This window comes from Simochromis diagramma, unplaced genomic scaffold, assembly GCF_900408965.1.
Source record: "Simochromis diagramma unplaced genomic scaffold, fSimDia1.1 OVJJ01000685.1, whole genome shotgun sequence".
In the NCBI taxonomy this organism is placed as follows: Eukaryota; Metazoa; Chordata; class Actinopteri; order Cichliformes; family Cichlidae; genus Simochromis; species Simochromis diagramma.
The window spans coordinates 2,882,203-2,908,526 of NW_024387477.1; the positions used below are offsets into that span (position 1 = coordinate 2,882,203).

At 41.1% G+C, this 26,324-nt stretch overlaps 1 protein-coding gene and 1 long non-coding RNA gene across 3 annotated transcripts in view; one reads left to right on the forward strand and one right to left on the reverse strand.

Moving 5' to 3' along the window:
- Positions 1-842: 842 nt before the first annotated feature.
- nrg2b (neuregulin 2b) overlaps positions 843-26,324 on the reverse strand; it is a 72,710-nt gene continuing 47,228 nt past the window's right edge. Inside the window, exons 5-12 of one of the 2 annotated variants that reach the window (XM_040016602.1) lie at positions 21,924-21,982; positions 16,913-16,936; positions 14,386-14,488; positions 10,841-10,970; positions 9,943-10,070; positions 8,254-8,469; positions 5,961-6,144; positions 843-4,782 (exon numbers count right to left, since the gene is read on the reverse strand). In XM_040016602.1, coding sequence (XP_039872536.1) covers positions 4,306-4,782; positions 5,961-6,144; positions 8,254-8,469; positions 9,943-10,070; positions 10,841-10,970; positions 14,386-14,488; positions 16,913-16,936; positions 21,924-21,982 — 1,321 coding nt within the window. In that variant the 3' untranslated portion in view covers positions 843-4,305. The remainder of the gene's footprint in view (positions 4,783-5,960; positions 6,145-8,253; positions 8,470-9,942; positions 10,071-10,840; positions 10,971-14,385; positions 14,489-16,912; positions 16,937-21,923; positions 21,983-26,324) is intronic. The other variant, XM_040016603.1, reaches the window with a different exon arrangement.
- Positions 4,625-24,444, forward strand: LOC120724405. The gene is made up of 2 exons (XR_005693912.1): positions 4,625-4,737; positions 21,480-24,444. It is a non-coding gene; the product is annotated as an uncharacterized LOC120724405 (long non-coding RNA).

Below are 26,324 nucleotides of genomic sequence, written 5' to 3' on the forward strand. Positions count from 1 at the left end.
TCTCTGTCTTACATCCCTACATGTACATAGTAGCAAATTATATGCATAAGATGGGATGTTTTCTGTTTCTTTGTGTGAAAATGTGTGTCATCACCATCAACATGAATCTGAATCAAAATACCTGTTTATCTGAACATCCCAGCCGGGCTCACAGCTCTTAAGCCAAAGAGCTCACAAATCAAGGTTGTTTTGTAATATTCTAGATAATATTCTTATAAAGAGTGCATATTTTTGTTAAGTCTAATTGTTAAATGCTGCCATTGTGTTTCTTAAATTTGTACAGTCTTAGTTCAAGCAGTACCTCTCCAACCACTCTGTGCTGGGGGAGGTTTTATTGTAGATACATCCTATCTGAAAGATCTGTTTCTTTTGATGTAAGCTTCCTGGGTTTACGACCCTTTGGTCAGCAGGAGGTCTGACACACACACACACACACACACACACACACACACACACACACACACACACACTCTTACAGAAGTTCACACGTATACATAAAATGCTTTGTCGTAGAACCAAGGGGGCGTGGCTTTGTTCTGACGTGTTTTGTGTGAACTGTCTCTCAATAAAAGGTAGCAGGAGGAGGTCAGATCTGGGGGTCATTTTCGTGGTGGACACAGACGAGGCCTCCCTTGCGCAAATAATCGATCGATCGACTGTCGTTTTCTTCATGATGAATAAGTCTCTAGAATTAGCGGGGCTTGTGGAAACACAGACCCAACAATTTTCCTTTTTATTCCTTCCCTTGTTATCTCTGATCCAGTAGAAACCTCTGCAGGATTGTGACACATTGTGCCTCAAGTATTTGAAGTATTTAGGCAAAGTCTTACAAACAGTTTCAGCTGCAGCTAAGAGTACAAATGGTTGTAAATGTGTGCTGTATGTTAGGACCCTTTGGTCCACAGTAAGTAACTTTTGGTTCCCGGCTTCCAAACGTTTCAGAAACCTAGCTTGTTCTCGATCAACTGTAAATTAGATAATAATGGACATTATTAGTTGTTCATGTCATAATGTGGGCTGTGAATAGTGTCGGCATACCTGATTAATAAAAAACTGAGAGCTTAAATACACAATAATCAGCTGATATTCTGGTAACAGACTGAAGATGTGATCGTTTAGCTCCTTGCTCCTTTAGAACAGTTAAACCTTTAGTAGTAATGAAAACTTTCCTTACTATTACAGTTGTGGATGCACGTGGTTAAGGTTTCAAAGAATGTGATCAGTGTTTGTGTGTAAGTAATCTCTGTGAGTTGAAAGGTCCAACTGCTCCAAACCCTGTTTCCAGCTATTCTTTTTCCTGCCCTAGGCTTCAGATGACCTCAGTGAGAGTGGATATGCTTCTGATCATCTCAAACCTTCTGCTTGTTAAAGAGGCAATCACGCAGTATTTCAGTTACAAAGATGACAGGACTGTTTCAAAAATGGTAGGAATAAAGTTTTATTTTTCATATGAAGGGGTGTTTTGGATTTTTCTTCTTTTACAAGTAGTATGTTTTTGATAAAACTTGCAAAAAATCTTCTAGCATATTCCAAGAATGATGGACATGAAGAGAAGGGGATTTATTGCTGAATGTTAAAATGAGGACACGTTTTTTATTTCATTTTATTATTGTTATTATTATTATTTTTTTCACCGAGTGGAAAAAAAAGATTTGCTTGCTGCTTTTTCCATGCACCCAACTACCAGTACCACTAGGACATGCAGGGGATTTGGGGTTGAGAGGAGGGGAGGAAGATGAGGAGTAGGAGGAGGAAAAAGTAGGTTGGTAGGTAAAAAAGACAAACTGCTTGACAAACAAACATGAGAGGGGCTGTGTGAGTGTGTCTGTGTATGCACGGTTTTGTGTGTCTGTGTGCTCAGTGTGTGTGCTTCATTGTGGATATGGATGTACGTGCGTGAGAGAAGTACGTGTGTTCGTAAAAAAGGTGGGTGGGAAGCGCGGGGGGGGGGGGGGGGGGGGTCGAGGAGAAAGAGGGTGGGGTTGTCAACAATTCGACTAGCTCTAGAAGCACACTATCCTCACTTGCAGTAATTTCAAATCGTTTGCAAATCCCAGATTGATTACAGTGATAGTAAGACAAAACTAGCCAGACCACTGGGCCGTGAACCCAAATTGTATTTTCATATCATACGATTCCCCCTAAATCTGAGGGGATAATTTCTATATCTGTGATCCATGCATTGCCTGTGTGGGGGGAAAAGAAAGAAAACAAAACTCTACATATTGGAAATGAAGTCTAATCGGGACACATTGTATCTAACACAGTATCATTTTCCTCAGTGAACTTCAAAGGGTCTCTCTAAGGGTCTCAGAACCTGATGTACATCTGCAGTGGAAGAGTTTCTGACATGATCGGACTACTGGTAGTGTGCTGTTTGGTTTTACTCACTGGACTTAACTTTGTCTGCTAGTTGCTTCTGTAGGAGGGCGAGGAAGACGTGACGGTGAGGTTGCGATGTGGTGGGTGGAAGGGGCAGACGGAGACACACATAACAGATCATTCAGTCAGTCAGTGTGACCAAGCAAATAAAGTTCAGTTGATAAAAGGTATAGGAATGCAAATCAAGGATGCAGTAATCAGGATTATCATATACAACCGTGTGAGCTAACTAAAAAGGTAGAATCAGCCTCGGAAAAACTCTTCCCAGCAATGTGAACCCGCACGTGGTGCTTCTTCCCGATCGGAGCAGCACCGTCACTAGTGTGGCAAAATGTGCGCCCACGTAGCTTTCGGTGGGATATCCTTTTTTAAAAAGAAAACAAACACATTTTTTTTTAAAAGGAAAAAGAGCGAAAATGGGAAACCCAGAGGGAGATCCACCTTTCAGTGGTGGGGGTAGAATTCCAAGGTTACGCCCCTGCATCAGAGCGCAAACAGATGCCGTCTCTGCACAACTTCATCTTTTTAACACGGCTACACACATGCTCACTTAAACGCACACATAACTTCTTGAAGTTAAAGAAAAAAGTAACTGAATCCGCCTACTGATTCAAAAAGTTTAATCAAACGCGTTGTTTACCGTCCTTTAGCCACAAGTAAGCGCGAGAAACCTGATAGATGGCGAAAAGAAGGGGAGTGAGGGGATGTCGATCTGACCTGCGAACTGAACTGTGACTGAGATGACGTGCGTTCTCTGCTTTGAGTCTTTTTGGCTGTGATGTGATGGGGAAGTCCTGAGACACAGTGCGGCTCTAAGCTGCTGGCATAGGAAACGAGCGGGCTAGGCAGTCCACGGGAGGCCAGAGTCAGGCTGGATTACAACTGGATTGGTTAGGTTCGGTTTGGATCGGCAGCTCCCTGGCCAATGACTGCTCACGGAGGGAGGTTCTTACAGTGCAATGGAGCTTCTGGCAGCGTGAGGATCGATGGAGAGGAGCGTGACAGTCAAACAACAGAGATCACACCCTCCAAGGTGAACAAAGGCGCCAACCGAATGAGGCTTCATGAGGCGTGCAGAATGGATACAGGCACGCGCACACACACACACACATACAGTACACGCACACTACAACCACCACCAATGTCATGGCAGCACCCTGAATACCTACACGAGGAATCTGGAGTCACTTTCCCTCGACAACTCCCCAACGTTCCTGTTTTTACAGAAATAACAAGAAATGACTGACAGGCAGCGAACGAGGACATAAATGACCGATGTGTGTTCATCCGAGGAAACTACCCTACACATCTTGGTTGCGTCAGTGACTAAATGTCCCTGTGAAACGAGCGCATCGCGTGGGTCATACTCATGTAAACAGACACCTTTTACACAGGAGGAATCAATATTGCATGATGACATAATCAGATCACAGTTCAAAAAGAGGAAGATCCCAAATCAGAGAAACAAACCAAAGCAAAAGGAAGGAAGAGGGTTGGTCTCTATAAAAACGAGGAGTCTTTATAAGAAAGGCTACAAAAACTCAATGGGACCTCCGACTTCAGCATACAGCAAAAGGCACCACAATATTATTCTATTTATCTAACTTGTGAAAAAATTGGCACGTAATTCTCTTATTTTTTTCATCTCTCATAATGCTGTAAATCAAAAAACTTTACATATAAATATCCCCTCCCCCCGTTATAAAAAAAGTCTTTGCTGTTAGCTAGTAGACAATTTTTGCTGAAATGAAAATAAATATTTCATTTGTTTAGAATATCTGTCTGTTATACAAAATAAAAATATTTCTCCTAGGTGCAGGTCTCTAGTCCACGGGTTGTGTGTAAGAGGAAGGGGAGTGTGTGAGGTGGACAGGGCGGGAGGTGGCGGGGGTGTAATGGTGGGCGTCGGAGGGAGGTTAAGTCTTAAAGGGGCATGTTGTCAGCCTTGGAGCGCTGTGACTGGGAGCCGCGGCTCTGCCCGTTGCTGCGCGTCCCTGGCCGACTCAGCCCGCGGTGAGTCCGTGTGTCTGCACCGGATGACGAACGGAAACCCGGGACATTTAGAGGCGGGTCCATGTTCATGTTCTGCATACTGAGGAAAGGCGTGCTCTCCCCGTGACCATCCTCTTCCTCCTCGTCCTCTTCCTCCTCTTCTGACTGGCTGAAGCTCTGTGAGCTGTAGTCCCGTAAACCCGCCGAGCGCTGTGAGATATGTCCGTTGAGTCGGTTGCGTCGCGGGCGACGCCGGCTTCTGATGGGTTCCCGTGAAGAGGCGTACTCCTGTGTCGTCTCATAAGCCTCGTCATCAGGGAGCCGGTAGGGGCTGGACGGTAGACTTCCTGTGCTCTCTGTCAGGTAGGGTCGTCGAGGACGTCGGGGCTGCCTGTATAAACTTCCATCCTGAAACAGAGAAAACACAGATTTCTTAGAATGGCTGAACAAATCTATTGACCCACTGGCGTGTTGGTCTGCCTATGCATACAAGAGAAGGCGATCCTGCTGTGAAGCCTTCAGCTGAGCACACTTCACCATGTATATCAAGAGACTGCATGCTCACATGGTAGCAGCTTGCTAATCACAAGGTGGATTTGGCCTAAAACTTACACTTCAATATCCTCCCAATTTACTCACCTGGGGACCATAATTTACAACATTAAGCATTAAGTTAATGTTGTATTTTACAAGATGTAATTTTAGCAACTGAGATCATAAAGCTATAAGAAAGTTGTTTAATGATGTCATAAATCAGGAAAGATGAAGCCCCTTTTTCTTTGTACACTTCTGTTTGTAACCAGTCACCCCCTGCTGGCAATTAGAAAAAAAAAATACAGGTTTAAGGCACTTCAGGCCCTTTGGCTTTCAATCCAGTTCAGTTAATATAGCACAAAATCACAATAACAGCTGCCTCGAGGCATTTTATATTGTAAGGTAAAGACCATACAATATTATGAGGAAAACACCAACAATCAGCAGGGCCCCTTTGAGGAAGCACTTGGTGACAGTGGGAAGAAAAAACTCCCTTTTAACCAGAGCCAGGCTCAGCCGTCTTCTATGTCAAAGCCATCTGTTTATTACATCAATCTTTTGGTGACTTTTGGACATTAGTCAGCAGTTACTGTTTGTGATGCTAGTTTTGTGATGCTATTCTGTCCGTGCCACAGCAAAAACCATTATATTTCACAATAACCCCACAGAAGGTTGAATGCGGCTTCACGAGCCTTGGCTCGGCTTTGTTGTCAGCAGTATCGGTGCACAGAAAGTAAAGAAAGACACCTCTGTACAGCCTGCATTCAAACACATGCTGTAGGGAGAGACTATGTTAGTCATGGTGGCTTGTTTACTTCTGGTTTGTGGTTTGTACATATGGTTTGTGCTGAACATGCAAACATTATAAGGAAAATGAACTTGGGGACAGTGAATGCCCACACAGAGACTGCAGGTTACATGCTAAGTTCTTCTTATAACTAACAGATTTTTTTTAAAACAAAGAATTTTTTATATCTTCAATAACAGTAAAGCTGGGGGGAACAGACATGTCCTTTTGATATAGGCTATATATTGTATATAGGCTTACGTACATCGGGGCACCGTAACAGCGGTTGGTCATCGTCTCTGTGGTAGGCGGCAGCAGCAGGTGGAAGGGAGAGGGCGTGGCTTGTGTTGGGCGAGGTGATCTGAAAAGTGGGAACCTGGGGAGGCAGCGGGGGGTAGTGGAACTCCACTGGAGACAGGCGTGCTGGCGTGGTCAGTGCAGACACATACCTGGATGAGGTTAGAAAAACACAAAAAATAACCACAACTGTGTGCATTTTTACCTCTAACAGATGCTCATATCTGGTGAACACAATGTTCTCACTTTAACAATGCACTTAGTAAGTGTGCACTCCTGCATTATTGAGGCGCTCAGCTGCACCATCGGCTTAATCATGATATTTTGAAAGAGGCCACACATCTGTCTGTTCCCTGAAAAGCACCATAACACACACAAAAACCAACCCTCATTGTGATCTGTAAGTCTTTGAACTATGGAAGGAAAAAAACTTCAAACAGAAACAACAGAAGCAACCAACTGGCTCAGGTTCACCTTTTTCCCCCATTATGTGCCAACAAACCTGCTTAGTCAATCACAAGAGTATAAAAGACATTACTGCTCATGTGCAGTCACTCCAACACGAACTGAATGACTCCTGCCGCTCACTGAATTCAGCTTTACTTGTGCATCCGTGTCCCATATTCTGAAATACTACTTATTTATTATTATGCAGTATTAACATCCATCCATTCATTTTCTTCCGACCAAATGGAGGTCATGGGGAAGCTTGAGCCTACTTCAGCTGTGATAGGGAGAGAAATGAGGTCCACCCTGGACTGGTCACCAGTCTATAGCAGAGCTAAAGCTGGTTTTATGGTCGAGCAGAGGTAGTGTGCTCGCTGTCCGCTCTAGTCCAGAGATAAGCCCGTCTGTCTGAAGTGAGCTCTGTCAGATAGAGGCAGTGTACAAAGGCTACGTTCACACTGCAGGCGAAAGCGCATCAAATCCGATTTTTTTTGACCCTATGCGACCCATATCCGATCATGGTATGACAGTGTGAACGGCACAAATCCGATATTTTCAAATCCGATCTGGGTCACTTTCGTATGTGGTACTGAATCCGATACATATCCGATGTTTTAGAAAGCGACTGCTGTTTGAACGGTCATGTCGCATTAAATCCGTCTTTTACGTCACTGACACAAGACAGACGCCAATTATCAGCTCCGAAGAAGACATCGCAAACACTTCCTGGCCATCCAGTGTAGATGTCAGTGAAACTGTTGGGAAGACAACGTTGGAGAAATGTGAACATTTTATTTGTACTGTATAATCTACAGATTCTGACAGAAATCTGCAACTATCCTTCGAAGCACCGCTCCTCTAACATAGCAATAAGGATAATTATTAGGTTATCTACATTATTATGTAAATAACAAAATAACTTAAAGCAAAAATTGGGAAACGTAAAGTCCGAAGTCTTTATATTAACAGCCATCAGTCAAACAATACTGTTTGCTCTGGATCTAAACAGAGCGCGTTGTGTGTGACGTCTTCTTTTGCGCATGCGGGCCGCTTTGAGCGTTCACACTAGAGCGCGTTTGCTGTCGCATTTTATTTGTAGTGTGAACGAGCAGACAAAAAAATCGGATTTGATCAAAAAATTGGAATTGAGCATTAAGACCTGCAGTGTGAACGTAGCCTAAGTGTGTGGTATGACGAGCCTTGGGCCACTCTTGCTTGTACTGTTGTTGATCCATGAGCCAGACGCGGAGGAGAGAAGTTATAATATGCAAAGAGCTGAAGTGCAACTGAGTGTTAAATACAATGAGAAGTGTCACTGCAGCCTCAGTCTGTGCTTTTCATGTTGTAGTTTTTGATCTTTGAACTTTTTTCAGGGTTCTCCTGTTCCGATGAACTCTGCTGTCGCCCCGTTTCTCTTCTCTTTACAAAGTCATGGGTGAAAAAAATAAATAAAAGATGTCACACCTGTGTATCAAAACTAGGTGAGTAGAATCACCTAAACAACAACAAACATATAATAATAATAATAATAATAATAATAATAACAATAATAACAATAATAATAATTGAATTGAATGTAATTGCCTTCACCACCGCTATATCTTTTTACACATTATTATTAACAGTGTCTGGGTGATATAGTTCTTAAAAAGACTAAAAAAAGAAAGTCCTAGCAATTAATTGCCACTTGGTGTCGCCAGAGAGTAAAGGGCCTACTGTAGCAAGAAGCACAGCCAAGCAAAAGTGTTTAAGAGCCACTGAGCAAGTTCCTTCTACCTCCAAACCACAGTGCCCACCATTTCCACTTTCTCTACCTGTCACTGTGAGGTGAGTCTCTTAGAGAATCGTAGGAGTCCCCGTACTGCATTCCCGGTCCCGACGCATCCGTACAGCCCCAGTGGGCGGCCCTCCTCGCCATGCATGCTGGGCTGCTGCACTTACTGGTTCCCACAGAGCTGGAGAGCCCACCTGACTGGCAGTCTGAGTTCATACTCTCTGTTCGCTCCATGCTCCACGTGTGCTCCTCGTGTCTGCAGGACGAGTTTAGAAGGTTATGACAGCAGCGGGGAGGAAGGGGGATACTAAGGGAGACTGAAGTTAGTACACTGATCCCAACGACATTCAACAGTCAGCTGCGTTAAGCATGAAAACAGAGCATCAGGACTCGTTTGTGTTGTGTTCAAGGTGCTTAAAGCTACCCCGTGTAGCTGCTGTACTTTGTTGTGCAGATATGTGCTTGCCGTGTACTGAAAGCTATTCATAGCAGATGGAGTGGATGTTATTACAGTGATCTAGCAGGCATGCCAAGCTAGGCCAAAGCAGCAGGCAGTACCACAGATAAGGGGCACGGGGTGTGCCCAGTGGCTGTGGTTGCAGTTAGAGCTCAGTTAATGAGTTATTACTCTGCCCTCTGGTGGTGAAGTGACTAATCAATCTGCAACTATGGAGAATCTTTTCTGTTTTAGCTGCAATTTGCTTAGTTAGCTCTAGCAATATAAGGTCACACAGACAGTTTATATTGTATTTTATATACCTGTATTATATTCATGAAATTATTTACTTTAAAAGTAAAATTTGAAGTGAAACTGACCGTATTAACTATACAACACAGACCGTGATTTCTGCAAATCCTCGGAAAACATTGCATATAAAATTCTTATCAGGTCCTGTTGGTACTGTGGGTACGAGGTAATAAAGGAGTAAAACCTTTCAGTATCTGCATAAGTAATGAGTACCTTCAGAATATTTTGAAGGACAGGAGAAACAAATTACACTGTATTCGTAAGTACTTGGTACATGCACATCCTGCAGTTCCTTACAGAGCTTAACAATTTTATCATAAAAAAGAAAACACAAATATTTTTGAAATCTGTCAAAAACCTGTGAAAAAATAAAATTTTTTATACCCAAACTTTGACACTTAAATCAGAAAATAAATCAAACGCGACATTCAACCACTAAAACTCATTTTTCTGTTAAGTAGGAACAATTGCATATATCTGTAATTTGGTATCTTAATCTTAAAAATAAAATGTGCTTCTCCTCATTTACTGTAAAACAGTCAATCTTGAAATTCATGGATAACAACAATAATTCTATCTTAGCATTAAAGTGATCATGCCGATTAAAGAGCTTGCACAAACTGGTGGATCAACCATTACAGAAAAAATGATTCTGGTAATTAACCAATAATGTTAAATTAGTACAACCTTACACTCGATGGTGTTCTATTAAATTTGTTATGCACTGTAAAGTACGTACGACAGCCCCCAGTGGATTTCCCAGATGTAGTCACAGACCAATAACAATCCGATTATTTTGACTGAGGGTTGAATTGTGTGAACATTGTTTTAGTATGCTGCCTACCTTTACCTGTTTGGTGTTTACAAGAATGTCTGCAACAGCTCAAAGATAAAATGTGCTCCAACTGGACAAAGACTAAGGATTAGGAGACCTGTTCTTTTGCTTGGATTATGTGTCCATCCTGACTGCAGTGTGTGTACCTGGAGGCATGTGAGGCAGTGGTAGAGTGGTGGGAGCGGGTCGACATTCGACTGCCTGCATAGTTGCCTGCACCCTCGGCTCCGTGGCTGATCACGCACTCGGTCGTAGGGACGCTCTTGGAGATGTACTGAAAAAATAAAACATAAAAGGCGTTTGATTGTTTTGTTACCTTCAAATCAAAACAAAAACAAACATATGGACAGGGAATTTTAAATGTAACTACATCAGGGCGTTCTGCTCTTTCCTCTTCACTGTTTTCAGCTTTACGTTTATGCTGACTCATGCCTATTGTATCTCCACCAGGATGCTAGGTGTTTTCTGCCCTCTCTTTAACATGTAGCTAGCTGCGTGACACCAAAATTTCCCCATGTAGTCAGTGAATCACCGTTTTACTCACATAAACACTTTGCTGAAGGCAGACCTTAACTCAAGTTTTAAATCGAAGTCACGAAGCTAAAAAAAAACTCCAGCAGGAACATGAACCAGCTGAGTCTCTGTTGGTTTCTGAACATCCAGTCCTCCTGTCTTTTTCCTCTTCGGTCGGTCATTAGCATTAATGAATATGTGAGGGTTTTCTGGACATCTTGACACCCAAATCCTATTTCGGGGATGGGTATATTTAATTAAAAGCACTGATATGTCTGGTTTTATTTTAATAAATGCTGTGGGGCTTTGATATAGTGGATTTTTATGCTATATCAGATCAGTAGCTATGCTTGTAAATTAATTGCTGTTGAATCACACAGCAAAAAGTCAAATGAAATCAATTTGTTACAGTTGCAAACACTCTGGTTTCAACTTAAGCTTAAACAGCTTCTCTGAAAGTAATGATAATTTGCAAAAACAAACTAAAATTAGGGCTCCACTCAGCTGAGTGTTATTATTGTTTGGACTCACGTCAACCATGGGGATCTCCTCAGGACCAGGGCCAGGATGATTTGGCCCATTAGCCAACATGCGGTTTGGCTGCTCCACACACTGATTCTGGTTTTGGTGTAGGTGACTCTGCATCTTCTTCCTCTGCTTCCTGGACGGGTGGTGATGATGAAGGAACAATAAGAGATCTACCAAACCGATATCCTCTCTTACTACTGAATTCAAAATATGTGAGGGGACGTGGTAGAACATGAGTAAATAGTAGGGGTGCAACGATATTCGTATCGATATTGAACCGTTCGATACAGTGCTTTCGGTTCGGTACGCATATGTATCGAACAATACAAAATTTGTAATTTATTTTATCAACTTTCCTTCTGACGATGCTGTCTGTGTTGAGCGCTCAGTGAATCTGCGTTCGACAACGCAGGGCAAGCTAGCGAGACAGAAGTTAAGCTCTCCTTGTAACATGGACCTCCCCCACCCTCATTCAGATCTGGCGTTTGGAATTATTTTGGTTTTCATGTGACGTATGACCCTGAAGGTAAGCGAGTCATGGACTAAAGTAAAACAGTATGTTGGATGTGCCACGCAATGCTCAATTACATGGGTGGGAACTAGTGTGTTAGCGCAGTTAGCTCGTTAACGTGTTGGCCGTCTAGCCCCATGGCGATCGGCGGTAGCTCGTTAACGGAGATTTGCCGTGTTGTGGCGTTAAGGTCATTTCAACGAGATTAACCTGAAAGCACTAGTGGGAACACAACGAATATGACTGCACATTTACGCCGACATCATCCTAGTGCAAAGACAAGTGGAAGCAGAAAAAAAACAAGCAAGCATGCTACTAACTTTAGCCGAGTCATTTAGACAGCTGTTAGCACATGATTCTCCTTATATGTTTAATATGCTGCTGAGAATATAGCCCAGAAGAAGCGGATAGTATAGCTTTTATTTTGGAAAGAGACATTTCTCTGTAATAAACTCTCTTTTACAAAGATGAGTGATTCCTCAATCAGATACAGGGCTCGCAATATCGCTAGCCCCGGGACGTCGGGCTAGCGGTTTACCAAAATCTATCTCTTCCCTGCCCGTCGGGCTATTGTAGGAAGGAAAAATATATGTCAATGCTTTTGCATTCTTTCAGAAATGTAGCTGGGTAATTATGTCATTGGCATCGGTGAGCCACTGTCAATATGTGACATATTGCAATCGCGTTTGAATTTGCGCTTGTTTTTTTGCTTTCACTTTGCAATCGCGCGAACTGTGTATAGAGAGCGACAGCACTGATCTGTGAGTGATGATAATTTGTGCACCAATTCCTCTAACATCGTCTTATTAATTGTTAGCTTACTATGCAAACATGACAAGTGAAATCTCACGCAGCAAGCTTAAACATGTGAGAGGTTGATCGCGCAGAGAATCGCTGAGCTTATGTGAGTGCGTGTGTAAAAGCAGCAGGATATATATTTGACTACGATGACCTGGATGACTGAGAACCTTCACAGACAGATATATATTTTAGTTCTGCTGAGCCAAATAAGACAGGTCAGGGTGAAGAAGTGACAGCCAAAGAAAAGCTTACCACAAAACGGAGAAGTTATGACAAATCAGACTATAAGGCAAAAAGAAAGTGCAGCTTTATGGTTTCATGGACAAAAGAATTTCTGTGGCTGCAATATGACGAGCTAAATAACCAGGGCTGCACATAAGTGGTCCGCAGGTGCGCATTCGCTGTCAAAATAAAAAACACGCACAAGGGTTAGGGTTAAATTTAAAAACTGTACTTTTGAGTTAAAATATATATTTATAATTTTAATAAATGACAAATTAAAAAGGCATGAACATTTTTTTTGTATCGAAAATATATCGAACCGTGACACCAAAGTATTGAACCGAACTGAACCGTGAATTTTGTGTATCGTTGCACCCCTAGTAAATAGCATTTAGCTGGCAAAATGTGAATTATATGTATTTATATATTACTATTGTACTTACAGTCAGTGTAAGATGCCTGCACAAAAGCGTTTTTTTGGTCTATAAGATGGTAGCAGTTTCAAGATGCCTTCCTCCAATCATGTTATTTAGATGACAATGTTCAAATATGGTACTGTGCAAAAGTCTAAGTAGTTTAGTCATTTAAAAAAATAGATTTGAGCAAATGTTCTCCAAGCTTTCTCGTGGTTTTTCAAAGTTTTTCTTCAAACATTGGCTGCTTTTTCATTTATTTTTGTTTCCACATAACAGAGAACTTAGCAAAAAACTAACTTTAAATTGTATCATGTTCCTATTTCTTTAGTTGAATCTATGCAAAAGATCAAGTCTGACCAATTTTAAATAATCTTTTTCACCAAAAACGTAATTTTAATACATCTGTTTGCTAAAAAAGTGTCCATGAAAAATTTGAGGAAACTAGACAAGTAAAGGGCAAAACACAAAATAGCAAGCCTAAAACAACATCTGTATTATGAACAGTATGTGAAAGTCACGTCCTTAAGAAACAGGCCCTTCACCATTCAGAAACGGTCTCAGTGGAAGACTTGCTGTCAAGAAGCCATTAAGGAAGGAAAACAGGGTGAAACGGATAAAGTCCGAAAATTACACAAGAGCTGGACTGAGGATCAGTGGCAACAGGTGTGATGGAATCATGAAGCCAAACTTGAAACTTTTGGTTCAAATGATTGTCAAATGTATCCTATATGGAAGACGTCAGTAGAGCGGGACGACAGTGAGTGTCTAGAGTTATCTGTAAAACACGGTGGAGGCTCTGTCTTAGTGTCGGCTGCATTTCAGTCGGTGGTGTTGGGAATCATGTCATAACTGCTGGAAGTATGAACACTATTATCATCCATTATGCAATACCATCGGGAAATCATCTGATTAGAAATGGCTTCATTTTTCCACATGTTAATGATCCTGAATACACTGCTAGTATAGTAAAAGCATAGTGGATAAAAAACACACAATGAAACACTGTCAGGCATGGATTGGCCTCCCCAGAGCCCAGACCTCAACTTTACTGAAGCAGTGTGGGACCATCTTGACAGAGAATGTAGCAAAAGTCAGAAACATCCAAAGAAGAGCTTTGAATGTCCTTCAAGAAGCTTGGAGAACTATTCCTGAAGACTACTTAAAGTAAGGTGGTAATATCAAATATTGACTTTTAAGCACATTGGGATTTCTTTTTGTCTTATGCACTGCATTTACGTTTAATTTTGCAAATGTTTTAGAAAATCGCAGCACTTATTTTTCCTAGCAGAATACAGTGGTTTGAGATTTTTGCACAGTACAAATTTTTCACAAATAAAGATGCTGCTTCTTTTTTTCTTTAAATAGAGCACTCTAATAATGTCTTAATTAATAATATTTCAGTTCCAGAGGACAATTTCTGCAGAACAAATGCTTTCAGTCAAAGTTACTTAACATGCATGCAATATAAGGCTTCTGATTGTAATAGAGTACTTTTAGGTCTTTGTAATGGCACTTTTGCTTTTAACTTAAGGGTTAATTCAAAGATTTTGAGTCTTTTGTATACGGTGGAATTGTTTCTTTTTGCTTCAAAGACATACTTTGTTTTGCAGTAGGCCACCACACAAACGATGCCAACCACTAACAACGCCACACAGATGCCTGTGATCGTCAGCACCCGCCTCTGGTAGAGCTCCTCAGCCTCTGTGGATGCAAATATGCAAAAACATACACACACATTCAAACGCACATTTTACCATACCAAAAATACACACACACACACACACACACACACACACACACACACACACACACACACACATACAGCATGAGCACTATCCCATCTATGGCAACTAAAGAAACTGTTGTCCTCACTATGATCTGCTGTCATCGTGTCCCTGTGCTGTCTCTGTTCTGTCTCTGTTCTATCAAATCACATGCCTTGCACTTTTAACGCTCTTGCAGTCACACAGTACTACACAACAAAGAGGAGTAATTATACAGTCTCACGACTATCATGAGGAAAAGCTGAGATGTAAACCTACAACCTGGCACAGACTTCCTGCTGTCTTAAACAAGTTTGTAATGGCCATGGGGATGTAATGCCACAGATGGCACTGGAAAAGATCTGATGCCATGCCTGTATGAATGGAGTCACACGAGACAAGTTGTCAAGATGGGGGGAAAAAAAATCAGGGTTAACACCACAGCGGCCCGAGAACCAGATGAAAGTTTGGTATTCACATAGCTCGCCATCAGCAGCACAAACACAGGATTTTTTGAATTAAAACAAGTTGACACCAGATTGAATGTTTTGCTGCCCCCTGGTGGTGTGACCTATTGCAGCCCAACAGCGATGTCACAATTTACCACCTTAACCTTAAGTTGAAGCTAAAAAGCGAAACATTTTTATCAAAGAAAAAGGTTTAAATAGCACCCATGGTGTTATGGTGTTTATTTTGTTATTTTACAATTTTACAATAATCTAATTCATAGCTCATATTCTTGGGAAAAACTGCGAACGACTATACTGTTTCTTTAACGTGCAAATCTCCTGCAAGAGTTCTTGTACATTGGGAAACTAACCAATTTCAATTTAAACGGACTCAACAGTACAGGTGTGGAAGTCCCCGTGGATCACATTAAACTTTATTTAGTTCATAACACAATATGGTGATGGCGCGTGAATCCAATTCAGATTCTGGGGGCTGCTGCGGCGTAACACTCTGTGTCAGAACGAAAAGCACAAAACACAGTGCAACAAATAAACGGAACGTGAGAGGGAAGAGAGAGGGGATAAAAGCAGGAAAAGCAAAGTGGTGAAAAAGGAGGAAGCAGAAGGAAATACACAGAGGGAAAGGAAAGAGGCTGCAAGGGGAGCAGGGGCGTGTCCAGGAAAAAGGCCCAGGAGAAGAAAGAGGCCTGCGGGAACCAAAGACTGACCTGACTTTGTCCCCTTATCAACTAACTGGATTATCGAGGTCACTGCATTGTTAGTTACGGCCAAATTAACAGTAACTAACAGTAACTTTTTGTTTTCATCAACCTAAATCAGTGTCAGTGCGCCCCAGGGCAGCTGTGGCTACAATGTAGATGGCCATCACCAGTGTGTAAATGGGTGTGTGAATGGGTGTAGATGTAGTGTAAAGCGCTTTGGGGTCCTTAGGGACTAAGTAAAGCGCTATACAAATACAGGCCATTTACCATTTAAATCTTCTGCAACACAAATATTTGTTTGTTCAAATGAGTTTCTTCTCAGTTTACATTAAAACTAATGCCGTTCAGTGGTGCCTGAAACCTATCATTAAACCTGCCAAACAAAACAAAACAAAAACTCTAGACACGCCACTGAAAAGAAGGGAAGGGGGGGCACGAGGAGAGTCTCTAAATAAAGGGCCTCTGTAGGGATTGACGAGCCTACGAGAGCCTCGGCCCGGCATTGTGTGTGTGTCACAGGGTACTGATACAGAAAGGCAAAAGGAAATGGGAAGGCAAGCTCGCTGGCACAGTGGGGCCAGCAGCGATCGTGATTTAGGACAGGCAAGCTCTTGACTCTGACACTGAGTCAATCAAGGGCATAATAATAAGGACAGACTATGTAGTCAGGCTTTTTTTGCTGGCTTTTGGCAGTGCTTTGCAAAAATGCTCGTAGCTTGCATGTTTTTGTTCGACGGGCTGCTGAAACCAATATGCACACTGCCAAAGCCCGGGGGACGAGCCAGTTACTTGTATTTATCAATGATGCAAAACATTCGCTGATTTTTCTTTTGGAGCAAAGAGGCAGCTTTTTGCTTTTCTGATATGGTGTCCAGATAAACAGTTTGGAGTCGTATCAGGAGCCCCTTACGCTGAGTTTGAATGCACCTCTGCACGTTCTCTTATTATTGTATCCCTTCCCAATGAATTTGTCTCTTTCTCTAGTGTTGTTACACCAAAAAAAGAAGAGTGCATGCAAAGACGGGAGGTTAGGTGTCTTAAAACCAAGTTAGTGGGCAGGAGAAAAAGAAGGACAGGTTGTGAGAGACCCAGTTGTTGGTTTTAGAGAGAAGATGGCACAATAATGTGTGACTGTGAGAGGATCTTGGCACATCCTTTAAGCACAGCAAAATGAATAATAATGTTCCATACCCATAAATTCAATTCTGAGAAGCTCTGCCAGCGCAGAAAGTTGTCGTGGTAAAAGGAAAGAGACACATAGGGTCAGGTGTAATGTCCACTTTGGAGCAGATATATTATTTCCATGTCCTGCATATGCTGAACCAGGATATAAGTTAATTATAGAGTGACTGACACGCGTACCGTCTAGTAACAGACAGACAACTCAGACAGCCTCAGCTCTGTGATCCCCAGAAATGACAGGAAAAACTAACCAAAAAAAGAAAAACCCAAACAAACGAAACCAAAAAACAGGCAGAAATCAAACACGAAGGGAGAAAATGAACCAAAAGCAGAAGGAAAGAGAAACAGCAGGCAGGAAAAGGCATGCAGAGAAAGACTGACAAAGACAGCAAGACAAGAAGCCACATCACTTACTGCTATATTTACTAGACCTCATTTCTGGAGTAAACAACATTGGACAGAAACAAAATAAAAAAGGACAAAAAATAAGACAAAAAAGTAAAGAAAACAAACGATAAAAGCAGTGAGTTTCTCTCCAACATAAAAACACAGTACAGTCGATGAGGCCGACACAACAAATGGGGGTGGGTGCTGTAACTCATTCGCCTAATGGCAACTGTGTGCCTTTGTAATGATTACAGCATACTTTCTGTATAACGCTGCTCTTAGAGACTCTCATAGGATTTACAGAGAGATCATCTCAGCATTCCCAATATTTCTGGCCTCACATGCATTACTGGCCAGAACAGTCCACCCTAACTTTTAACTTCTGTAACCTTGAGCACTGTGTGTTAACACCGCTAGAAAATGACACAAATTGATTTAAAACAGCAGAGGGTGTTCCTTCACCGTCACAGTGCAAAAGAAAACACAGACAGACTTCAGCATGAACACAAGGCTTGATGGTGGGGTCAAAAATAAGCACACGTTACATACAATAAAACCTGTTCTTGCTTTAAATGTGACATTATTCAGTATGGAAACTTCAGCAATAGACAAACAGAAACAAAAGCACAACATGAACGTGAAGCAACACTGTATAACCCCTGGAAACAAGAAGTTTTATCTCGGTGTGATTGCTTGGGCAGCTACAAGAAAGAGCTCGTTTGTTTCTGTACAAAAGAAGCCAGGTGCTAACTTTAAAACTGTTCATTCTTTAAGCAGAGATCTCATCCCATTAATTATGTGCCTGTGCCAATATTGGCCGACTGTGTTTCGCTATCACTGCCCATACAATCACAGGAGAATGACCAAACACATTTCTTTCATCCCTCTGATTTAAACAAGTGTTCAACATTTTGGGAAATCCACATATTTGACTTCCTGTGCAAGTGGGTTTGGTTATGTGGAAACTGGTTGTGTTTTTAATGTTTTGATTGCTGATTGGAGCAAAAATGCTAACGATTGGAGAGAAGGGGACGACACAGTCCTGTCTCTCCAGGAAGACATTCGGAGCGTTGCGCTTGGTTATCACAAATGAAAAATGAGAGCAGGGGAACGGGAGTTTCGCACGTTACATCCCACCCAGCAAAAACCTCTTTGAAAAGACACTGAAAAGACGACCCTGACAGACGTCTAAACAACGCTGATATTTGGTTCAAAAGGAAAAGGTGAAAAGTCGTATTCTTAGGTTGCTGAAAAGACATCTGTTTGCACATCAGTCTGAATTCGTAGTGAACTCCTCTGAAAATGCATAATTTAACCCAGAACCTTCTTGCTGTCAGTAAACACTGAATTTATTAGCCCACCTCTTATGAAAACAAGGAAAAACAGCCAAAAATGATAATGCTATTTATTAGGAAAATAACAAACTAAATTTGTGTTTGGGGCTGCACACTGTGTGTTCAGAAGTGTAGGTAATTTACTCTAAGTAAAAATAACCAAATAACCAAAAATATTAATGCATTTTATATTTTTTCTGATTTTTTTAACAGTAAATTTGAAAATTCAGAGATATAAGCAGTATTTATATTTTAGTATTAAAAAATATAACTTCGATCAAAGTGCTTAGCCATCAGTGCTTAAGCAAAAACTTACCTTGGGTGGCGCTCTAATAAATTTGTACAGTACATGCACTGTATGAACATAACTTAATTTGATTTTTGCCTTGAAGGTAATGCAATACGCAGATAATCACTCAGTGGGCAGGCTGGTGAAAATATGTGGAATTCAAGTCTATGTGAATACAACCTTTCACCTTTTATTCTTCACCTAAATTTAGACTTACAGTCATTGAAAAACAGTCATTTGGTTCTTGTTAGATTTTAAAATTAGGTAAATATAAGCTCAGATGAACAACAACACGTGGCATATTAGACTGTGTTATTATTTACTAAACAAAATCTAAGACAAAATGCAGAAGCAGTGTGTGGAATTAAGGAATTAGGAGTTCAGAGGTTAAGCAGCAGAGGTGCAGCTAATCAAATGCACCTGAAAAACTGATCATCAGCAAGTGTGAGCACCACTATAAAAGCTACATTTTGGCAGTTTGCTGGTATTGAGGAAAATCTCGATCAGCTTAAAGATGCAGTTGTTGCTGCCTATCAGTCTGGGAAGGGCTATAAGCTCATTTCCAAACAATTTGAAGTCCATCATTCTAGAGTCAGAAAGATTATTCACAACTGAAAAACATCCAAGACAGCTGCCAATCTTCCCAGGAGTGGACATCAAAGCTAATTCACCCCAGGGTCAGACCATGTAATGGTCAGAGAAACTGCAAAAAACACAAGAACTACATCTCAGACTCTAAAGGCCTTAGTTAGCGTGTTAACTTGTTACAGTACAATTAGAAAACTGAACAAGTCTCATGTTTTGCCAGGAGAAAGCCTCCTTTCTGTAAAGAGAGCGAGGCAGTACGGCTTAGATTTCCAGACGTCCAGAACAATGTCTTTTGGACAAACGAGACCAAGGTGGAGATGTTTGGCAACAATGCACCATGTCTGTAGAAAACCAAACTCAGCACACCAGCACAAACACCTCATAGCAACTGTAAGGCACAGTGGAGGAGGGATGAGGATTTAGGTTTGTTTTGCAATCTCAGGACGTGGGGACCTTGCACTCATTGAGTCATCTGTGAAGTCTTCTCTATACCAAAGTATCCTAGAGTCAAATGTGAGGCCATCTGTCTGACAGCTAAAGCAGAAACTGGGTCATGTAACAGTGAATCCAAGCACAGCAGCAAAACTACAACCAAACTGCTGAAAAAGGGAAAAATGATTACTTAGTTTTTCACTTCCTTTTCACAGAGTGCTTCTGCATTTTGCTTTTTGATAAATGAATAGTGTAATATGACATATGTAGTTGTTATTGTATGTTAATAATTTTAGAACCAGCTAAGACCCATGTAGTTTTTATTAAGTCCTGATACATGAAACCTCAGAAAGGAAGTACTTTGTTTTCCACATGACCGTAAAAGGGAAGTCTTTTAAAGGGTAAAACTGAGGGGATATAAGCCATAGTGGCAACTTACAAAGAGGACTGATACAAGAATCTTTAGCCTAACTTGGTATAACGACTGGAACATTTTAGAAAAAGCTTACTTGGCTCTGTTCAACACTAAATAATTTAAAAGGTAAAAACATTAACCTCTTAGCTCTACTCTTTGTCTGTAAATAACAATATTCCAGTAACTCACTGCTACTAGCATCAAAACCCCACAACTTTCAGTTTTTTACTTTATTTTTTACAATTACACAGTAAATATATAACAATTTAATTTACTATAACACTTTACTGTTTGGTGGTAGTAACATTTTGGTACCTGTGGACAGGACCAGGCAAGCTGTTTCCCTTTGCTTCCAGTCTTTGTGCTAAGCTACGCTAACTTGTTAGCTATCTTGGCTATAGGTTTATACTTAATGTATCTGTATCACATGAGTGGTAATAGTCTTATAGCTCTGTTCAGAAAAACAAATAAGAAAATTTCCCAAATGTTAAAATATTCAATTTATTCAAAAATTATGTGACAATTTCTGAATGTGTTCGAAGTGAACCCTACATGAAAAGTTCAAGCAGCGTTTAGCAATATGCCAAAAAAATATTTTATCGGATGATCCATGGGTGCTTGTAGTGGTAGTATATACACAGTATATCGTAAGCTCTTAACCGTCAGAAGAAATAACCTCTAAGATGTAATTTGAAGAAAGTCAGATCAATACACACTGAGACAGGCCCTCGGTTGAATGACGATGGATGGTGCTTTCAAACATCATTACCTGAAGACTTAAAATGTTGAAACATTCAAACTCTAAATCTTATTTCCATTCACTTGCCAAATTGTTGGGATTTTGGGCACATTGTCACTGTTAACAAAAACTGGCAGCTGTTCAAAACAATGTTGCAAGGACTCAACTTTCCAAAATGTAAAATCGATCCAAGATTTTTCTGCTAATAGATTCTATCCACATAGTTTTGCCTTGATTGCTCAATTCTGGCTTCTCTTTTTGCTGCTCCAAAACAAGCGGCACCAATGGATCATCTACAAAGAAAAGTGACAAAGCGATTCAACGAAAGCAAATAACTTCAACCTCCTGTGTTGCTCATTATGTTAATTCTCTGTCTCCTCTGTTTCTTTTAGTGCAAGCCTCCGGATCAAGTTGCAGCACGAGAACTTTTGGGTGTAATTTACATGACTGATGTGCAGAATTTTAAGACGTAAGACGAGGCATAATGCTTATTAAGTTGTTTATTTTGGAACTGTTTTGTAGATCCAGCGTACTTTAAATAGGGTTTCAAGCAGGTGAGCTGGCAGGAAAAATAGATGCAAATATTCCTACAGTGGTTGCTTCTGGTTACTAGAGGAGCACCACAGAGGAACCAGGGGAGACAGGGAGAGAAAAGGGTGGACACAGAATCATGCAAACATCACACACAGGTTCACATACATACGATAACTCACATTAAACAGACGAGCAGGTATGCAAACACACACGCACACGCATACACTCCCTCCATTCAACCCCTCCAATGTAGCATGCAGCATCTCAGTGGGAAAGAGACAGACAAGAGCAAATGGACATACTGTAGAAATTGGCCATGACGGAGTTTTGACAGCGGTCCCCCGTATAGTCATTGGGACACCTGATGGAGGGAAAACGAGACACAGAGGGAGGGGAAGGAAGGTTAAAGTTACAGCGGGAAGAGAGAGGATAAAACAGGAGGAAAGAGAGGAGGAGGAGGAAGACACAAAGACAGATAGATAAGAGGGGGAGAGAGGAAGGGAAGGAGGGAGACGTAGGAGAGGAGAGAGATGAGGGATTAGAAACATCACAATCCACCAAGTACAGAAAGAGAGAAAGAGAGACAGAGAGAGAGAGAGAGAGAGATGACCTGCATACTGTGACATCACCGCCATCAATATGACATCACTGCTACAGTTCAGACATCATCACAGTCGTGGGGGTTGTGTGATGGTGGTGCAGGAGATAGGAGGGGTCAAACGCACAGCCGTTAGCCTCCAACCCCTCTCACACACAAACACAGGTGTAGACAACACCCACAAAATGCATACATGAACAACTGCTTTATGGACTCCCACTCGTTGTACTGGAGAAATGTATTAAAACAATTTATTAACCATTATATAATATGCAAACATATTAACAAAACACAGCAGTCATGAACCTGATTGTGTCCAAACCTGTAAGTTTACAGTGGTCTCCACTCAAGACCGATGCAGGATCTATATGTTAGCCAGCAGATATAATTCTGGGCTGTTTTTACACATATAAACAAGAAAGTGAGTTGTTTGAAAAAATGCAGGAGGATGATATGATGTAATCGGATGCTAATCTGTGAAATCACTGTTAGTGGAACACGTTTTATCATTTATCATGCTGAGCTCTTTTCAATAAATGCTCTACCCAGAGGAAAAGCTACCATGTAAACGTCTGTGATTTTGCGCCTCACTTTACTTGTTGCCTCTCTGATCATGGTCATTTTGATGTTTGGTCCACCATGTTTTTCTCGTCAATTACATTTTAGTTTTTTTGGTAAAGAGGATGCAAACACAGTGACTGTACCCTGAGCATACATAGGTAGCAGATGCAGAGCTAAAGACTCCAAAGTTAGCTACAGTTTACCTTTTTTATTAAAAGAGAGTTCTTCCTTCCCTCTTTTGCCAAGTGCTTGCACATACTGGATCGTCTGGCTGCTGGGCTTTTCTCTCTTGCTAATATTGTCGCATCTTTACCTTGCAATACAAAGTGCTTTGAGGCAACTGTTACTTTATTTTTAATTATTTTTGGTGAATTCAGCTGATTTCAGTGCTGGCTGGATGATCTTTCATCAAGGGAAAGATTGTTTTCAGTGATTAATTCAGTGTTTTCCTATTATATCGAACAGAACTAAACAACGGAAATGTAAAAAATTAGTCCTGTCAGGCGCTAACAAGTTAACAAGCTAAAGGCGCTAACGTAGTAGCACCGTGCAGCCCCTCGCATGGAGCAATCTGCGCTAAATCGCTAACGGAGATTTGCCGCGTTAATGCGGTTATGGCGTTAACGTAATTTTAATGAGATTAACGCTGACAGCACTAGTAAAAATTTAAGCTTGTGGGAAGAGAAATTATAACTGCACTCAGGTAGCTTAGCTGAGCTAACCAGCTAACACAATAAAATGTGACATAATGATGGCCGTTAATCACTAAGACACTTTTTTACAGAATAACTAATACACACACACACACACACACACACACACACACACACATATACATATATATATATATATATATATATATATATATATAAATATATATATATATATATATATATATAAATATAATATGGCTGTTTTGCCATCATCAGCTGGCTATCAATCCGAACCATTTCACTGAAAACATCTCCTGCCTCAAATGTATTAATGAGTGTAATATAACTAATGCATAGCCAACACAAAGGTTAGACTCCAAACCAAAATAAAGAGCTGAAAGATACGAAAAATGCTCTAAAAGGCAAAGGTTAGCTGCAGGACAGTAATTCTCTTTGGGTGCGTCTCTACAGCGGCTGGAAAGGCAGGCCTCCCTGTTTGAGTCATGCTGGTCGTTAGTCATGCATTTTCCATTAAATGCAGTGTCCCTGCTCTGTGTAATGCGATGTTTATATGTACTCCATAAATAAATCATAAAGAAACGAGGACCTGTAATCATGGCACACGCTTAAAACCGAAGCATTTTCCACAAGTCTAAAAAATGAAAGAGCGCGCAGACAGAGAGAGACAGCCCTCCACAGTGTGTGAGCATGAAAACGGGTGGAATAGGTTTTGGTATTTCTTGGGCATAAATAACAGCAACAGTTTACATGCAGCTGCAGAACGTGGTGTTTAGTTTCTGGATGGGTGGCGAGCTGTCAGCAATACCACGAGCTAAACGTGATTCATATTCTGGCATCACAACACTGAAACTGCAGCTCCTCGCTGCATCACAGCAACTAGAAAATTGACGCATGCCAATTATTGGTAATTTGGAGGCTAAATATTGATTTTGACATTCTTATATTAATCTTCATTCACTCACTAAAACACTACAGGACCCCAATTTTAAATAATGCCTTTCTGAAAATTAAAAAAAAATCTCTGTAAGAGTGCTTCAAATCCAGAAATGTCTTAAATTGTGTGTTATAATGGTGTCGAGGCTTTTACCCAGCTGGGAATAATTGATGTAATCTCTTTATTGCTGTAATTGATAGTAGATCAGCTTTTACTGCAGTCAAATGAAAAATAGACATGTTATAGAATATCTTATTCAGCTGCAGTGCACATATGCTGTAGATGGATCATAACAATTGACCACAGTTTTATGATATCATGGGTGTGGCCCCATTACAGTTATTATAGGATGAAAGAAGCTCTCTGGCGATTTCACCCAGGCCCCAATAATGACCACACTGTATTTATTACAGTGGTCAACCAATTTATCCAGTTTGAAACGCAAGGAGCCTCGTCTTCCCCTCATGCACACACTGTCCGTATAACTGACTGGGTATCCTTTTCTCCTCTTTCTCACCACTAAAGAGACAACTTGCATTTTGAATCAATTACAGCAAAAACCCTCAGTAGAGCCCACTCAGCAATTTCCCAGAGAGATATAAATAGAGCAGAGAGAGAGAGAGAGAGCGGTGGGAGACACCGGGTGCAGATGCAGCCCTATGCCGGCAAAGCTTTTACTGTATATCATCTCTTTTCTATTTCTTTGCACCTGTTTTACCCTTTGCATTCCCATTTTTTCTACTCTGTACTGTTCTTTCAGCCCCCAGATCAAGTGGAAAGGAAAGGGGAAAAAAAGCTAACACACCTTTTGTTCCAACCATCTGAATGAATGTGGTTATATTCATTATTCAAAGGGCTCATCAAATTTAACAGAAGAACCACGGGCAGTTATGGGCAAAACGTTCACAAGCCTGACCTCATGGCATTTGTAGATTAGATTAGTTTAGATTAAATTATCTTTACTGATTCATGAGGGGAATTTCGGCATTTTCCACCTATAGCTGTGAATACACGACATACTGTTCTATGCCAGCATTCAGACTGTAGTTTAGCAAGTTCACATTAATCAGAGCAGGGATCTGCAGCTTTACACAGAAAACCAGAGGCACACCGAGGTTTAACTTGCCCACAGCTTGGTGGGGGAATGTTTGCCTATGCTCATCTTTAATTTACCCTCCATACTCTGTTTAAGCCAGGGTGCCTTTCTGTATGTGCTGTCCTCCACTTTAACCTACAGACTCCATTTTGCAATACAGCATTACTTTCTCCTTCAGGGAAGAGGAGATTACAGGTTCCTGTGGTCGGCACAAAAAGAATTTTAGAGATGTTAACAGTTCTTGCTGCCTGGCTATGTTTTGCAGTGGGTGGATTTGAAGCTGTCGTGCAGATTCAAGAGTGTTGTTATGCGTGTGTCTGTGAAGCCGGGTGGTGGTCTACATATCTCTGAGGTGAACAAGCAGCACAGACACCTGCAGACAGCAGTCTTATTTACATCCTGTTATCCAATGGCCTTAACAGACAGGCCAACAAAGGATGACAAAGCTGAGAAGCTACAGTAATTCTCTGGAAAACGCTGGCTAGTCTACTGCTACTTTACTGCTAGCTTGCTGTGTCTTCTTTAAATATGCAGTGTGTTGTATGCAGTGCAATCATGCACACACGGTTGTGCAATCCTGCACATTTTGCATCGCTAAACTGCTATACGCAGCTCCTAATGTCTATATGAACCCTCTCAAACAAAGTTTTCTGCTTGTCAGCACCATGAAAAAAACATTCTGATTTATCCTTCAGCGATGACCCAAAGGTATATCAGATGAGAGGCAGAGAGCGAGTGGAGGGGGAATATTGGGAGAAAAAGAGAGTGAGAGAAAGAGAGAGATGGAAATGTAAAAACAAAGAGACAAAAAAAAATGGAGATCTGAAACAGACACCTCTG